An 18,967-nucleotide genomic window follows, 5' to 3' on the forward strand; every position below is an offset into this window, starting at 1 on the left:
GAAAACCGCACAACAGCAGACTACACGGTCTATATAATCCACCAGGCAAATGTCCTCTAGTACTCATTAAAATTCTAAGATTCTATGTTAAACACTGAACTTTAAATGCTCAATCGCCACTTCATCTGCTGAATATGATTTCGAGCATAATTAAAAGTCTCGTCAAATGTTTTTCTAATCTGTTTCGTTTCGTACACTTAGACTAGTCATTTCACAAAACATTTGATCATTTTTTCAATGTTTTTCATTTTCAAATTTCGTTTGGAGAGCATGAAATACATTTTACAAAACTGGACCTCACGCTCGTCAATTCGGCTCTCCTTTGTCCGTTTTCAGCTCACTGTTTGGCCACGAAAATTCGCAAAGAAGTCAATTCTATGGTAGTTTTCGTTCCGCTCAGACATTTGTCAAGTTTCATGTCAGCGTTACGTGCTATTCGCAAACTAGCTACGGTAGGTGAACTTTTAGACGCTTCATTTATTTAACTACAAAAAGTCACAAAGTTTTTCTGAATTACCCTGACAATATTGAACTTTTTTTTTTTGTGAAACTCGACCTCACACTTGGCGATTTGATACCCATTTGTCCATTTCCCACTCTTCGTTTGGCTAGGAAAATTCGGACAAATATTTCCCTAAAATCAATAATTATGTTTTGTCTTAATCAGCCCGATTACTTCCAAGTAATTAAATCTTTCTTTGCAAAAGTAGTCCTCAGGCTAGTCAATCCGATACCTCATTTGTCTATTTAACACTCTTCGTTTGAGTGCAAAAATCGTGTGATAGTTTGTGTGTCTTATTTCCGTTCTGCTGAAACATCTGGCCGAAAATTGCTGTCGCGGATAGCACGGAATTGTGTTTATTTATCAGCAGCAGCAGAGCCTGGAATCTTCCAGAGGAGCGCCAATGTGACTTATGCCTTGGAAGGCGAGTTGTCGGATCACAGCAGCTCCCGGGCGCCGCAGGGCCGAGTGACGTCAAGTGGCGGGAGGGGTTGGTGCCACCATTGGAACTAAGGCTCCCGCCACCCTGCAAGCGTGAAGCGTCCGTCTATGCTTCCACACGGTGTCCAAAGTTTACGTGAAATATATTTTATCAGCAAATATAGTGTTGAACCATCCCCTTAGAAATATTATTGAATTACTGTGCTGATAAATCTCTTACATTATTTGTTTTTCAAACAGCTGAGCAAAATTGAACGTACTCAGACATTTCGCTCTTTACTTATTCTGATCATCACTAAACTGACACACAATATTTTTAGCGCAACGCAATCTGGCTTTCTATAATCCCTACAAAAGAACGGCCCTGACTAACAATAACCTCTACCTTTCACAAATCACTTACCTCACAAAAATCTTCCTTACTCGAAGTACTGCAATACGGCGAGCACCACTACTGCCAGCTAAATAAAAGATTCTAACTACTGAAGGCACTAACTACTGATAGGCATAGTTAGCAAATGAAAGATTTTGATAGAGAACAAACAATGTCTTTACCTTAATAGTGTTCAAAAGTCATAATATATATAGCAGTTCATGACATCCATTCTTACAAATGTACTGTTTCTGATGGACACACGTCCAGATCATCCGCTCTCAAAAATCCGGCATCTCACTTCCCCACTTCCACCACTGCCGGCGGCTCACCTCCAACTGTGCAACGCTACGCACTGTTAACAGCCAACAGCCCAACACTACAATAGCGTATATTACAACAATGCCACCCAGCCACAGACTGCACACAGCACAGCCAGTGATTTTCATACAGAGTGCTACGTGGCGTTACCAACATAAATACCTAAACAGCTTACTTACAGTGTTACTGTGAGTACATCGGTAGATGCGTACCAGCAATCTCTTCACGCTTGACACCTTGATTGTTACTATATAAAATTGGTTCAATAGCGATTAGCTTTACCAGGTTTGACAGTTACCATTTTCTTCATTCTAACGAAAGTCAGTTAATTTACAAATTGCCGATACCTATGGGGAATTGAAATATTCGAAAGGATGTTTAAAAGAATGTATCGTGCTTCTCTGTATCTTGTATGATTGTATCATTACAAATAAATAAGTAAAACACATTGACCTCATGTCCTGCTGACTGGAATGCGTGAGACTAATCGGTTCTGCAGGGAGAGCGTCAAGAGACCACCACACACTGCTCCACTTGTGAGAGCACACTCGCCTGCCCTGAGCTGGACACCAGCATTTCACTATCCATCAGGCCAACTTGTAACGTCCGAATCATCGCCTTCCATCTGTAAAATTTTGATTCCAAAACATTTGGACAGCTCCAGAGTTTCTCAGAGATTCTAGAGTCTCATTTCAGGCAGTGCCCATCTTTATAACGAATTTCTCTGTTTTACTAGTCTGTTGACGAAAAAACTATTCATCAAAAAATTGCCATTTGCTTTATTCTGAATCTTTTTTACCAGTGGTAGTGAATAATCCAAGAGAAATACTGAGTTGCCTAAGGCGTTCCTAAGACAGATACTTCGAAGTGTTCAATCTTGTACTTACCACAAAATCTACACATCAAAAGCAGAACAAAATGGAACAAAATTCAATAGGAAGTGTACAGAAAATACTGGAGTGGCGACGGTAAGAAGGTGCAAGCCTCTCTGAAATAAGAATACCTCTTCCAAAATACAAAACTAAAACTTAATAAGGCTAATAAATAACAATACTAACGATGACTACTATTGTTATGTCTGTTACTGTAGAAATGAAGTCATTATACGCCATGAAAACATGTGTAGTTATTTTTATTCTTCTTCTACCAGTTTCCATTGTAGATTATTACCAAGTGATTCGTATAGTGTAATATAAAATTATCTGAATAAACATGTATCATTGTTTTGGAAACTGTAGTACAAAAACCAAAAGACAATACATTTACTTCCGCAGTAAGAAGCAAACGACAACGTTGAACGGTTACCAGTATTCCAGATACCTGTTTCATGTGGTTTAACCTAACAGACCAGGAAGGTGAGAAATTCCTAAAGTGATGTAGAACATGTGTTAGCATAAAGGAGTTACCAAATGGCTGGATGTCACTGAAACAGCTGGAACATCAGAAAGTCATGTCTTTATCCTTCTTATACTTCCAAAATGTTTCTTCCTACATTAAGGTATTTAAAACAATTTGCAGCAAGTGAAATGAGGGAAAATACTGCTCTATTTTGGATATGATTTCAGATTGTCTTTGCAATTTCAATGTTGTGGAATGAAACTAATGGAAATCTGAAGCTTTGATTCTTTGCATAATGTATGCTTTAATTTTGCAAACTTTATACACAACACTTGATATGTAGTGATTTCTGTTCGACTGATGGTAATTATAGGGCTACTGTACTAAAGAGTAGAAATGTTTACTGAATGTTCTGCTTATTTTCGTTACGCTAGTAACATGCTGTCTATGAAGAGTTGTTCTAATCGTGACCCCTGACAGGTGCACGCAAACCTACGTGACGTGCGCCTGTCGCACAACCAGCTGGAGCTGCTGGAGACGGACACGTTCTGGGGACTGCCGCAGCTGCAGACCCTGGTGCTGACTGGGAACCAGCTGCGCGGCCTGGCCCAGGGAGCACTCCGCGCGCTGCCCTCGCTCGTCACGCTACTGCTCGCCGACAACCGGCTGGCCACTCTCGCTCCAGGGGCGCTCTCCAGGCTCCCGGTGCTCTCCAGGCTCGACCTCCAGAACAACCGCCTGCACGAACTCTCGCTCGCCGCCTTCCTCAACGTCACCACGCCCGAGACGCCCATGGCACTCAATCTCTCCTACAATGCCATCACCGTGCTGCACCCTGCCTATTCGGAAATACACGTCCGCATCCTCGACCTGTCACACAATTTGCTTCCAGAGGTAAGAAGCCTAACACAAATGCTAGTGACTAACTTCTAATATGAGGGACTTTAGCCCTTAATACTCTCTGGACAACGAGGTAAGAGTAAATCCGAAGTAAGAGTGATTTCAGGTGTGCCACAGGGGAGTGTCTTAGGACCGTTGCTATTCACAATATATATAAATGACCTTGTGGATAACATCGGAAGTTCACTGAGGCATTTTGCGGATGATGCTGTAGTATATCGAGAGTTTGTAACAATGGAAAAGTGTGCTGAAATGCAGGAGGATCTGCAACGAATTGACGCATGGTGCAGGGAATGGCAATTGAATCTCAATGTAGACAAGTGTAATGTGCTGCGAATACATAGAAAGAAAGATCCTTTATCATTTAGCTACAATATAACAGGTCAGCAACTGGAATCAGTTAATTCCATAAATTATCTGGGAGTAGGCATTAGGAGCGATTTAAAATGGAATGACCATATAAAATTAATCGTTGGTAAAGCACATGCCAGACTGAGATTCATTGGCAGAATCCTAAGGAAACGCTGGCGGAAAACAACGGAAGTAGGTTACAGTACACTTGTTCGCCCACTGTTTGAATACCGCTCACCGGTGTTGGATCCGTACCAGATAGGGTTGCAGAAGAGGTAGAGAAGATCCAACGGAGAGCAGCGCGCTTCGTTACAGGATCATTCAGTAATCGCGAAAGCGTTACGGAGGTGACAGATAAACTCCAGTGGAAGACTCTGCAAGAAAGACGCTCATTAGCTCTGTACGGGCTTTTGTTAAAGTTTCGAGAACATACCTCCACCGAGGAGTCAAGTAGTATATTGCTCCCTCCTGCGTATATCTTACGAAGAGACCATGAGGATAAAATCAGAGAGATTAGAGCCGGAACAGAGACATACCGACAATCTTTCTTTCCACGAACAATACCAGACTGGAATAGAAAGGAGAACCGATAGAGGTACTCAAGGTACCCTCCGCCACACACCGTCAGGTGGCTTGCGGAGTATGGATGTAGATTTAGATGTAATTAGAGAGGTAGAATGTATACCGTCAATAAGGGTCTCAGGAGTTGCGCAATGGAGGGGGGGGGGGGGTTAGGGGAGAGGGGGGTGAACACAGTGTCTATTCCAGACGACAGAGTTAGTCTCGTCCAGCCTGGGGATGACTGGCCAGTGTTTCTTCTAAATAGGTTGTTCCTATCTAGATCTTCTTACTAACTTACACGCAAATGATTTCCCGACATTGTCAAATATTTTACAAGTAGCACTTGGCTAAGGGAAGTAAGTGGCCAATGAATCGGACTGCATTACATTCACGATCAGCCGTACAGTCCATGACTGCAGCGCCTTAGACCGCTCGGCTAAACACGCGCGGCACAAAATCTAATATCAGTTTCCACACTAGTAGTAAAATCCTACAGTCTTTTGAAAGAACTTCGCTATTTATTAGTGGTATAGGGGTAGCGATAATTTTAACTTTGTCGTATGTCAAAACGAAGATGACAACTCTTATTTATGCTCATTTAATATTGTAATAGAGTAAATGACTGAACCAGATATAAAAATAAACGTTTCCGAGTAAGTCTGAGGAGCAACAACTCGTGTAATTTGTTAATTGGTCTCTCACTCCACGTATTGCTGACTCTGAGTGTTAACATGTCTAAACTGAGCCCCAGATGGGACCTTGTGCACTGCTGCAAAAGCTCCGAAGACGAGTCAGGAGGAAAGTTTCAAGGAGGGGCTCACCTGAGGCAAGAATTCGCAAGTACAACGGCCATGTCCATTTCACATGAGCCTTCCCATCACTGGTTTGGATCTGAATGACGAGCCAATAATTTGAACTCGTCCTTAATGAAAGTCTAATGTCTTAAACACTACCTGGTGTCAGCTGGTAATATTGCGTGAGGCCTAGAAACACAAGAGTTTATGGTACAATTACGTCTTCCGTATTCCATTCACAAGTATAACAATAAAGATAATTCTTCGTCAATGTGGAACGTTTACTGGAATGGATATAGCTGATTGAAAACTTAGTGAATCGTTATGTGTGTCTTCAATCACAACGAAAGGGTCACAGAAACGCTAAAAATTCTCCCTCGACAGATGATACATTAAAGAGCTTATAGTCCCAAGAGTAAGAAAAACGATTATCTCATCTGTAACTCATTACATGAAATGATCGAAGAGGTAGAAACGGAGAAATTACTATTATGTAGAAGCGGACAAAATGAATAGTTAGATTTTCAATATTTCAATAAATTAATGGCTGGTAGCTATTTAACAAGAACGTATTTTAGTGTAGAACGCAATTTACACTCAGTACGTCGTCTATTGACGAAACAGCACTTAGAAAAGGTTTAAAAAGTTGTACAATCTCTTTAATATTAGATTTATTACGCAGCGCTAAAGGGTTATGCAAGGTAACTAACCACGACTTCTATGACTAAATTAATTTTCTGAAATGTGGTTGATTTTGTAGTGTCACTGTATACAGATCAGGATGTGTCAAGACCAAAAACATTGTACACATGACCGACAGCAACACACAACATAATAAATTATAAGGGATTTGATCATTTGAATGAGGCCATATTTGTGAATTATTGATGTTTAAATTACAGGTATGTAAGATTATTTATTCTGTGCATGCTGTGTGAAATCACCTATTTAGGGAATTTATTTTATAGTTTACTAATCATCCATATTCCAACTATATATAAACAGTGAATGAGGTTCCTCTGTGGGAAAGGATTACTCCTGCAGGCACTAACTCGCATTACTATACTTTCAGTGGTAAATCTCGTGATAGTATTTATGCTGGCAAAATATCATTCTCTGCAGTATTAAACAAGAGAACAATAACTCTATTCACACCTCTACGGGATTTTAAGAGGTCCCAATTCCACAAAAGTAATCACGCACAGTTACAGAAAGGTAACATTCCGTAATGAAGGAAAAATACGCCTGATAACAGATAAAACTTCTTAGCCAGATGTGCCTAGCATTAAATGATATACTAATGACTCGAAAGTTGATCTGTTCTATAGGTTCACTCGCCATATTTTGCAGTCAACAACTCCCTGGACACGAGATCAAGAGCCGAGCCCCTTTAGTCATGGAGCTCTATAAACACAATTGCAGTGATATCACCCTCAGAATATACTCTGGCTGCACGATTAATTTCTGCTCCTAATAGAACATTATATAGCTCGAGTGACCATTAGCAACACAACCTTCACGAAAGGACTGCTGTTAACTGACATGTTAAAAATAAGCGTTGATTTAAAAATGGAATAAAAAATAACCCCTGCTAAAATGGTTTACTTAGAACGGTACTATTTGCCTATATCCCGCAAGATGCATCTGTTATCAACAGATTTGGCTTTTATCAGGAAATTAGTCGCAATAGTTATCATTAAAATTTGGAAAGGTGTAAGGTAGAAAGTTAGAATTTAGGTAATTGTTAGTGTCAAAGTGTTCAGCACATAGGCTTACTCCCTTTGTGTGAAAGTATTTTCCATTTATTCTTATAGGAACCATTCACCAATTATAAGACCCACGGAAAAGATAAATCAATAGAGAGATCCGCACTGAAACTCTTACGCAGAGCTTGGTTAAAGTGGCTGAACTCATATTCGGAAGAATCTGGTGGTACAAGTAACCTCCCTAGAAGTTCATCTAAGATGCGGAACCTATTCAGTGTCATCACTTCTGTCTCTATGCTGTTCATTTTTGGAAGACAACCTACGAACAGCTTAGAGATAGAAGTGATGACGCTCTCTGCAGGACCTGACCATCATTTTGCAGGACAATGCTCAAGCACGTACAGTGCAAGCTTTTACTGATTTCAGAATGAGATTTTCACTCTGCAGCGGAGTGTGCGCTGATATGAAACTTCCTGGCAGATTAAAACTGTGTGCCCGACCGAGACTCGAACTCGGGACCTTTGCCTTTCGCGGGCAAGTGCTCTACCAACTGAGCTACCGAAGCACGACTCACGCCCGGTACTCACAGCTTTACTTCTGCCAGTACCTCGTCTCCTACCTTCCAAACTTTACAGAAGCTTCTGTAAAGTTTGGAAGGTAGGAGACGAGGTACTGGCAGAAGTAAAGCTGTGAGTACCGGGCGTGAGTCGTGCTTCGGTAGCTCAATTGGTAGAGCACTTGCCCGCGAAAGGCAAAGGTCCCGAGTTCGAGTCTCGGTCGGGCACACAGTTTTAATCTGCCAGGAAGTTTTTACTGATTTGTTTGAATGATGGGGTTGCTAAGTGCTATACAACCTATTGCACTCTCATGAATTAAGCCCTCGTGAGTTCAATTCGATTTCTAAACTGAAGGAAACACTTCACGGTATTCGCTTCAGAACCGCTACAAATGAGTCGCGCAATAGACCGCGTTGCTCGAACTGTCAACACAAGTGGCACTGACAAGAGTATCCTACGACTTTCACATCGCTGGCAACAGGTTATACACAATGCTGGTGACTACTTTGAAGGTCAGTAAAACTTTGAAACACGTTTGTATTTTGTACGAGCTGTAAATAAATAGCTGCCACTATAAAAAATCGAACCCTCGTGTATTACCCGTCTTTGCCTTTACCTTACACCTACTTTTCTCGGGATTTCGAACATCTTGCAACTTTTACATTGTCGAACACTTTTTCCAGGTCGACATATCCTAAGAACTGGTCTTGATTTTTCTTCAGTATGGCTTCCACTATCAACCTCAACGTCAGAAATGAAATGCCCCTCTGGTGCCTTTGCCTTTCCTAAAGCCAAACTGTTCGTCATTTAACACCTTCTCAGTTTTCTTCTCCATTGTTCTGTATATTATTCCTGTTAGTAAACTGGATATATAAGCTGTTACGCTGATTGTACTATAATTCTCGCGTTTGTCGGAAACTGTGATGACGATGTTTCCTCGAAAGTCTGGTGGTATATCGCCAGGCTCATACATTCCAAACGCCAATTTGAATATTTGTTTTGTTTCCACTTCCCTAGTGATTTAAAAAATTATGATGAAATGTCGTCTATCGTTTCAACCTTATTCGATCTTAAGGTTCCAAAGCTCTTTTAAATTTTGATTCTAATTCTGCATCTCCTATCTCTTCCCAATGGACTCCTGTTTGTTTTTCTTTCATGCCACCACGCCAGTCGTCTCTCTCACAGAGGCCTCTTTCCACCCATCTACTCTGTCTTCTGCATTTAACAGAGGAATTTCTATGATACCACACTTGCTTTTAATTTCACTGAAGCTCATATTGACTTTTCTGTATGCTGAATCAATCATTTCGACACTGATTTGCTTTTCAATATATTCACATTTCTCATGTAGCAATTTCGCCTTAGCTTCCATCCACTACTAGTTTATTTAATTCCTAAGTGGCTTGTAACTCTGTATTGCTGAATTTCTCCGAACATTTTTGTACTTCCGTCTTCCGTCGATCAACTGAAGTAGTTCTTCTGTTACCCGTGGCTTCTTCGTCTTACCCACCTTGTACCTAAGTTTTTCTCTCCAACTTCCGTAATGGCACTTTTGAGGGAAGTCTATTCCTTTTAAACCGGACTGCATTCGCTATCGCAGTATCTATAACCTCAGAGAACTTAAAGCCTGTCTCTTCATTCCTTAGTACTTCCCATTTCTTTGTCCACTAATTCTTTGTAACTAGTCTCTTAAACTTCATCCTACTCTTCATCACTACCAAAGGTGTGATCTGAGTCGGTATCTGCCCCTGGGTAAGCATTACAGTCTGACATCTGATTTCGTAACTTTTGCTTGACCATGATGTAATCTAACTGAAATCTTCTCGTATGTGCCGACCTTTACAAAGTGTAGCTCCTCCTTTGTGATCCTTGGACAAGATATTGGCTATTACTACCTGAAATTTATTGTAGAACCGAATTAGTCTTTCTCGTCTCTCATTTCTACTACCATGTCCATATTCTCCCGTAATTCTTTCTTCTGATCCCTCCCCACAACCGCATTCCAGTCCCTTTTTATTTACCTTTACGTACTGAATGACCCATTCAGTATCCTCACGTACTTTCTGTATCTCTTCATCTTCTGCAACGTCGGCAGGTGTACCTGAACTACTGTTGTCAGTGTTGGTTTGCTGTCGATTCTGATAAGAACCACCCGATCATTGAACTGTTCATACTAAATCACTCTCTCTTCTACTTTCCTACTCATAACGAAACCTACTCCTGTTATACTATTCTCTGCTGCTGTTGAATTTATCAGATACTCTCCCGACCACAAATCGACTAGTTCCACTTCACCTGAGAATAGACATGGAAAACAATCATGACTGATTGCATGAAACAATTAACTCATGCAGCAAACGATGGCTGCATTTACTTTGATGTCTGTGATGTGAGTTATCGCACTAATAGAACTAAACCTACTGCTTACCCGGGACAAAAAAGATGGACGTATTATTACTTACGAAACGCATGTGTGGATCAGACACGGAAAATATTTGGCACTAGTACCGTATGGTAACCCTGGTTGTCATGGACTTACTGGGGAGCAGCCAAACAAAGTAAATGCGTCAACAAGCACAAATATGTATCGGTTACCGTGTTTAGTATGGGGTGGATGCTCCAGGTAGCCGATAAACAGCTTATCCATAGGCTGCTCTTCCTGAATGGAATGCAGACTACACCTGCGGCTATTAGAGTTACTTTTATCTTTTCTGAATTATTGGCACGGGCTGACTAACTTTCTGACTTCAACATCCAAACTCAACCACGATAAATACTGATGGTTTTCAAGTACCCAGGTGTTTCCCACACAGAGATTAGTGAATGTGTTAAATACCACTGGAACGGATTTCTGTGGAAGACAAAAGTTCACCTTCCCATCATAGCGGTTACAGTAACACTACAGGCCATTACTAATGGAATATCGCAGTACTTGTTGCCCGTCCATAGGCTGTTACTTTGCATTACTTAATTGAGCATATTCACCGTGGGAAATTCTAACAGCTGAGTGGAAAATCCTGACTGTCTTTTCGGGTCAAGCCTGTTTATCCATGCCCAGCCGAAATAGTTCATGATCACTGTGGAACTTAAATTTCTCGAGCCCAGACGAGATAGCCAAGACCTCCAGGTCACACACAAAGTAATTAACTTCGGTGGATGTTAAGCACCTCAAAGCACAGGCAACCGGCTTCCACTCACGATCACACTCTTACAGTAACACAACTGCTATGCCTGAATTAGAGGCAACAGTCTGCTAGATAAACTCGCGGTCGAAATCAGGAACAGATAGGACTGGAGCACTAGCAGGGACAATTTTCAAGAGTTCGAATGCCGATATTGGATGTTGGTTCGCTGAAATTTTTCGTCATTTGGGCGCGACTGATTCACAAGGGTGGTGAGTTGGGCAAAAAGGGACACGGTGAGTCCCAGAAACGAAATCTGCCAGTGGCCCAAATTTGCCTCCGAAGATTACAAAAATGTTCAAATGTGTGTGAAATCTTATGGGACTCAACTGCTAAGGCCATCAGTCCCTAAGCTTACGCACTACTTATCCTAAATTATCCTAAGGACAAACACACACACCCATGCCGGAGGGAGGACTCGAACCTCCGAAGATTACAGAATCAGTTTACTTTCGCATAAACGGTTCTACGGCTGGCGTAAATAATCAAGACGTTCAACAAGGTTCTTGCTTTTCATTACAACATCATATAGATAACGGGAAGTACAATTAAATTTGATCTAGCCTACTCAGACTCTAGCAAATAAGACAACACAGCCGCCCCAGTGGTCAACCCAAAAGGGACACGATGGTGTTCAAGCAGATTCCAGTCAATGCAAAATGCCCTGAGAAGTTTGACTCTTCGGCCAGTGTCACCTAATGATAGACTTGATTAAATCAAAATGTTAAAATACCGAACTCCCGAAATCTACGAGGATCAATTAAGGGATTGAGGTAGTGGCGCCTGCTCCAATACTACCTTTTACCTCAGGGAGCAGTCGTTAACCACTGGCCCATAATCATCACCATAGGGCGCAGGAACTATAAAAACCGGTGATGCATAATGGCTACATGCAACACACCATCCTCCAGAAGTTGATCTATAATCTTACATAGCCCCTTCATTTTAGGAGAAGACAATCGGTATAGAGATTGTCAGAAAGGGATTTAATCGATGCGTTGAGAGACGATCCGTACGGAGACTGGTAGACAGAGATCTGATTGGTGAGCTTAATTTTATCTGTGACCCCTGATTTATTCGTATGGTCGTCAGGACATTTCCCACGTACTTCAAACAATTACTGAGCCCCAACTTCACTCAGATGAGCATTACAAGGCAAAATATTGTCTTCAATATTACACACCACTTGAATAGAGTTATGAATAGACAGAAGATATCTTTTGTTGGGCTGACAATTAAAAAGGAACGCGCTATTTGCATAACCTAAAATGTGACCCATCTTCTTTCAAAAATCACAGTCAAGCATATATCATTTGACAAACCCATGACGGTGGTAACGTATCGGCTATACCCACCCACAAATCCCTAAATTACCTCGGATTTCGCCCAACACGGCAAAAACTCGTGATTGATCATACAACGTTGCCTGATTACTTCTTGTGAAGGAGGAAGCTTACGAACATTAAGATACTTGCTGTACCACCGATAAGAGAGGGTCATTACTGCCCGAGTCAAGTAAAGGACAAACTGGCTCATGATTTAAGGTGGTACAGAGAAATAGCAAACTTGAGCCACAGTCAGCCTTTACGTTATTACAGCCGTCGAGGGAACCAAGGCACTTCTTACTGTGAGTCACTATCCGATGGCGGCAGCTCCATTTAATACTAGCTTGTGTTTTTGGGGGGGTCCTGCACTAGATGATCTTATTGATTGCACTTAAAACATGTTCTACTGTCACATGGAACATCAGGGGCTTTGTTGTTAACAGCAAGGGGATCCGACCCATAGTCATGAACCCAGTACTTTTCAACGCTAAACTGGATGTTTTCTATACTCTCCACTACTTTATCTAACTTGGCAAAGGTCTCTGCTTTATTAGTGAACAGAATACGTGGCTGGTCCTCTAGACGCATACCTTCTGGAATATTATTTAGTGCCTCCAGTTCGGTAACCCAAAGGCAGACAGTTGACACGGCTGCCCATACATCATCAGTATATCAGACGACGATATGTAGTAGAAATGATGAAACTTCATAAAAATGGTGATATGCCAACCCATTTTAATTCCACTTGACAAATTTTCGTCTAACAACTTTTTACGGACGTTACCAAAGACTTGTTGTCATCAAGGGCCTTAGCTGCAATTTTGCTCAGTTTACCGCAGGTTAGTGGGCAAATAATTTGAAATATGACAGAGTGGGTAATTTGCAGAAATTAAGCCCGGATTTGGAAATTAATTGCTCACTACACCAAAACATATACATGTTCACTGCTTGACTCTATTGACAACTAATCACTGCCCCTGTCAAAGAATGATTAGGTAATTTGTTAAATAGGTTTCACCTTCCCTCACAATTCCTATCCAAGGTACCTACCACCTCACTGCAAGAAGTCTGATCAGAAGGGAAACTGTCTTCTTTATAACGATCAGAAATTTCTAACCAGCTCAGCAAACTGGCATTAAATAGTAACTGAATGTTTTTACTGAGCATCTCTTCAATAAGAGGGGCTTGTTTAGAATCAGTATTTACCATACTTAAATCCTGAACGCAGTTACGCAAATGGTTCAGATGTTCCTGAATCCTAAAGACATGCAAAACCAAAGTTACAGCACCTTGGAAAAGGCCGGCCGGTGTGGCCGAGCGGTTCTAGGCTCTACAGTCTCGAACCGCGCGACCGCCACGATCGCAGGTTCGAATCCTGCCTTGGGCATGGATGTGCGTGATGTCCTTAGGTTAGTTAGGTTTAAGTAGTTCTAAGTTTTAGGGGACTGATGACCTAAGACGTTAAGACCCACAGTGCTTAAAGCCATTTGAACCCTGCAAATCAGCGCATGTGTCACATACCTCGCCAATGTCGTAGGCTGCAACGTTGAGGAAGCGATGCAGTGCACTGAGCAGCCATTGAGTTAACTCGACTATGCTGACATCGACAGGTAGATCACATCACAGGAGCTCATATTGGAGTTGATTTTTAGTCAGGTAGGATACCTCCAGCAAAGCTAGCCTGTCAGTAGCTGGTTCCACAATTATAATCACCTGAAGTCAGCAAAAGGAGCAGTAAATTTTGCACATACAAAAAATTTATTATCTACCAAACCTTCTTAATCCGTTTATAATGCCAGTACACTATCAGAACCACATTCTGCTACCATTAATAGGGCAGGTAGTTTGGAAACAGGAATGGCAAGGTACTAATCATTAAGGAGATACTCATTTTCGTCATATTTATATGCCATAGATACCAAAATAAACCAAACAATAGTGAGTAATATTTATACATCACTGAGGTCCAATTTAACATGAGACAACGATGAACAATTAAGCTCAAAAGAAAATCACAATACAGCTCAGTAAGTTAGCAGAATTTTAAATTACTTTTTTTAAAAAAAATCATGGAGTTCGCTTTTTCAGTTTATAACAAAGCGAGAGCCTTGAACATTGTAAACATTAAAAATTTGCCTTCAGAGGCAGTCAATGAATTCAGCAATTTGTATTCTGGCTACTTCAAAATCAATATTACAATAACTACAATATAAATAACATGTTAAAATTTTAAGAAAAACTTTCAAGCTGGCAGAATATGTGACATCTACGTTGCATTTAAAATAAGAAAGGGGACATTGGAAAAAACAAGCACAAGCAATTGTTTACAAGATCAACCAACGACAAATTCAAAGGAAATATGGGGGCTGAAAAACATGAATTACCCCACACTTGTGAACCAGCTTTAGCTCAGCTCACACCCTAAATTTTTGCTCGATTCAGTACAGATTGTAAAACATACACGCAAAGGGTTCAGATAAAAGCAAATGTTTCGAGATAAGGTAATCACAAAACATCGCTGCGTAAAAGGCAAGCCCTTCTACAAGTGAATCAGTTTTTCACTCAGGTGCACTCTTATTACCCAAATGCTGATTCATGTTAAGGACATCTGCCACAGTAACAGCCAGTAATGTAAACCAGACTAGCTTATGGCAGTAACACCAAACAAAAGTCACTAGCTACAGCACAGGGATCTTAACGAACCGCAGTTGACACTTTACCAGGAAACGTCCCCTTTGAACAATTATACATGACTGTCCTTAAACTGACACACAATATTTTTAGAGCAACGCAATCTGACTTTCAATAATCCCTACAAAAGAATGGCCCTGACTAACATTAACCTATACCTTTCACAAATCACTTACCTACTAACTACTAACTACTGATAGGCATAGTTAGCAAATGAAAGATTTTAATAGAGAACAAACAATGTATTTACCTTAATAGTGTTGAAAAATCGTAATATACATTACAGTTCATGACATCCAGTCTTACAAATTTCAAAACTCCGCCATTTCTCTCCCCACATCCACCACTGCTGGCGGCTCACCTCCAACTGTGCAACGCTACGCGCTGTTAACATCCAGCTGCCCAACACTACGATGGCAGACAACAATGAAAACTAGCCACAGACTGCACACAGCACAGCCAGTGATTTTCATACAGAGCGCTACGTGGCGTTACCAATAAGAATACCTAAACAGCCTACTTACATAGCCCCCATGCTCCCCACAAAAAATTTTACAAATTGTTTTGGGCAGTGGCCAATACAGATTTGAAAAATTTTTTCGTAATTACAATAACAAAGAAATCAAATGCACACACTTTTTCATACAATGTTGGTCAAAATCTAAAATTTTCTCACAGTCCATAAAGACAGTCCTGATCATTCATCACAGTAAAATTGCAGTGTTTTTGTCAAAGTCTGAGCAGTAAAAGAAAATGCATACTGAACTAGTGGATTTCCATGCAGTCTTGAAGAAGTAGTGTTGTCCTTCCAACGGAAAGACAGTGCTCACTCTTGACATGCACACAGGTAATGGGCCACAACAGAGCAAACCCACTGTAGAGTCAGTCGAAGTTTTGAAGAATATTGGTAGGTAGGTCATCACAGAGCAGACCCACTGTAGTCCTGGTAGAGATTACGGTATTGGTGGGCCATCAAAGATGCAGACCCACCGCAGTCCTTGTAGAGATAATGGTATTGGTGGGCCATCAAAGATGCAGACCCACTGTAGTCCTTGTAGAGACGGCCAGCAGCCATCTGTTGCAACTGTGCAGGTGCACAATCACCATCGAAGAGCCTTGCGGACAATATAGCAAGTCCATAAACCACCACTTTTGCACTCACAAAGTTTTTGGAATTCTCCTTAGACCCAGAAATGCTGTTATCCAGTCCCTTGCTGAATTATTAACACACGTGCAAGCACTAACAGTCCCTACTTCTCACATATTGTCCATATACTATGACCAACAGAAACGTGTGCAGTGAAATGCAATTTATATGTTACTTAATTTGATGAGCTGGTGTCAATTACAATTTTATAACATAAGAATACAATTACAAAGGTATAAAATACATCATTAAAGAACATAACAATACAGATAACATTTGTAGTACAAGCTTTACAAAAGAATCGAAATAACATATTCATCAGTGTTACAGGAATTATGACATGAGTACATACATAAAAGATCAGAATAACTTTCGAAACATCAACTTCACACATGAGCAGTAAAACAGAACAGAATAAATAATGTCTAAACATCTTTACAAAGAAAATAGCATATTATCAGAAAAATTCTACAACATAGCTCTTATTAGCTAAACACATTAAGACAGGAAAAACACAAATTCACATAGTGTAATAACACAAAAATACAGGACGGGGTTTGTTTTCAGTGTGACATTTGGTACTGCAGTCCACCCCAAAACTTCATTCCATATATCTTTCCTCTTATTTCAACATTTGTTTCCACCAAAAAAATTCTATCCAAGCATGCTTTCTGTATTTATACGTTCACACACTCCTTACCTCATTTATTTTCCATTGTCTTACCTCATCATTTATTTCCCAGAAAATCCTACCTAAACCAGTTGTCCCTAAACCCTACTTTTTTGGTTCATATCTTCTTTCAAAATACTTTTTTTTTTGGCCAAACCATTTTCTTATAGCTTCTCAATGCATTTCTTCCAATTCATCACAACTCGTTCACTCATATAGCCTACCCCATCTTAAGCTAACTTAAATCTACTGAGCTCAGATCCTAAACTAAGGGACGAGGCAATGCAGCAGCACAAAACAATTAACAGAAACAGCAATGACAAAAAAACGCAAATTGGCAAAGCAATTGCAATGTTACAACTAATATAAGGCACTGTGCAGCAACAAGAAAAATAAATCAGTAGTAAAACTGGCTTAACAGGGTAAAACAAAGTGATATTTAGTAGCACTATGCCTGGCAAACAGCAGCAGTAAATGCAATAACTTATATCTAAACATGACAAATCTCAAGCAGAAAAAATAGTACACTAAAGACAACAATGCAGATAAGGGAAATGTCTATTCACATCTTAATGTCTATGTAATTAAAGTGGTGCACCACAATGTATTCTACAAATGAAATTACCAAGTACTTGAAAAGAAAATTGTGTATGCAGTTACTGTTATTAGTCCCTTCTTATTGTTCTTTCCTTTCCGAGTGCTCCTTTTTCGAAGAATGTGGATCATAAAGTTATTATCTAACAGATCTGTTGACAGAAAGTGTTCACATTAGGAAATGCATTTAATTTTATTTTATAAAACCGATGTTGCAACACAGCTGGAAACCAGGTATCAAATGAAATAAGCAACTATGTACAAAGTAAAGCATAAAAATATCATTCAATAGTCATGTGACATTTCATAAGTTATTAGAAATTCTCTCAACTATCGTAGAAAGACGCTTGTCATAATCAGGTGTGCAGATGTAAGTATCTTTCCAAGTAATGAGTGTGTCGTATTTGCGATGCTTTCTACAAAGGAATGTCAATAGCGAGGATAATGGCCTCTTTTTTTCCACCTAATGGCTTTCATTTGTCAGACGACTATCTCTCGGCTGGGCGCCCAAAACGCATTATGTCAAGGTCACTTACCTTTCTTACTGAAATATTTCTGACAGCAGTTTCCGCTACAGTGGCAGTCTCATATAAAAAAATTTCACAGGTTGAGAATTTGTGTTACAAATGTGTAGAAACAAAATCCTATAAATATAACAGTGTCCAAAAAATTTTCGCCGGCATTGTGATACATTCACGCATATAGACACATTTCATAACTCTTAAAGTACGATTCTCGGTTTCCAACATCCTTTTTCACAACTAGAGACCCTAACCACTACTCATTATTCCTTACTTTATTACACATGTACATATTCGTAGACACTTCTTCAATATTTCATCATAATAAATATGTAGCATAATCAAATTACTCATATATCATCAGCTTATTGATCATAAACATACCCTAACAGCATAATACACATCGCCGTCGTAATAATAACATTATAACACCTCAGTCAAATCTCAAAATCGTCGTAGCTTTCTGCAATAATTTCAAAACCTAAAAAGAATTCTCTGCTCATTTCACTAGTGTCATCTACCTCAAATGTACTTTAAAAATCATGACCCCATACCAAAAACATCATTCAAAGCTCTCATTGTATCACAATGGTTCCGAAAAAATATGAACAGTTCACAAAGTACAGACAAAATACAATTTCATAAGTGTGAAGTTACCCAACTGTGTAATTGCGCAAACATGTATCACTGATGTAGTAAAAAAAATGTTTATCTCTCAGTTAAATGATCAGATGGCTGTGTAATTTGTGTGTTAGAGAAATATGGTACCGATGTGTAAAGTTGTATAAGCAAGTACCATATTAGCTAGGGCTCCTTGTGCATGCCAAACACATGGTACACAAATTAAGCGTGTACCCCCCTGAGGATTAATGTAATTATACCCTCAGGTGTTACAGATTACAGCAATGAAATGAAATGTATCACGGAAAACCTTTGTATCTTTGTACTTCAAATATCTCTAAAAGTAAATGATTTACGTACAAAATTAAACAC

The 18,967-nt window shown here is 40.0% G+C and overlaps 1 protein-coding gene across 1 annotated transcript in view; it reads left to right on the forward strand.

Annotated features, from left to right (window-relative positions):
• The window catches only part of LOC126234848 (chaoptin-like), a 166,248-nt gene that overhangs the window by 113,083 nt on the left and 34,198 nt on the right, over nucleotides 1-18,967 (forward strand). Inside the window, exon 6 of the mRNA XM_049943590.1 lies at nucleotides 3,456-3,869. Within this exon, the coding sequence (XP_049799547.1) occupies nucleotides 3,456-3,869 (414 nt within the window). The remainder of the gene's footprint in view (nucleotides 1-3,455; nucleotides 3,870-18,967) is intronic.

The sequence above is a fragment of the Schistocerca nitens genome, chromosome 2, assembly GCF_023898315.1.
Source record: "Schistocerca nitens isolate TAMUIC-IGC-003100 chromosome 2, iqSchNite1.1, whole genome shotgun sequence".
NCBI classification, from domain to species: Eukaryota; Metazoa; Arthropoda; class Insecta; order Orthoptera; family Acrididae; genus Schistocerca; species Schistocerca nitens.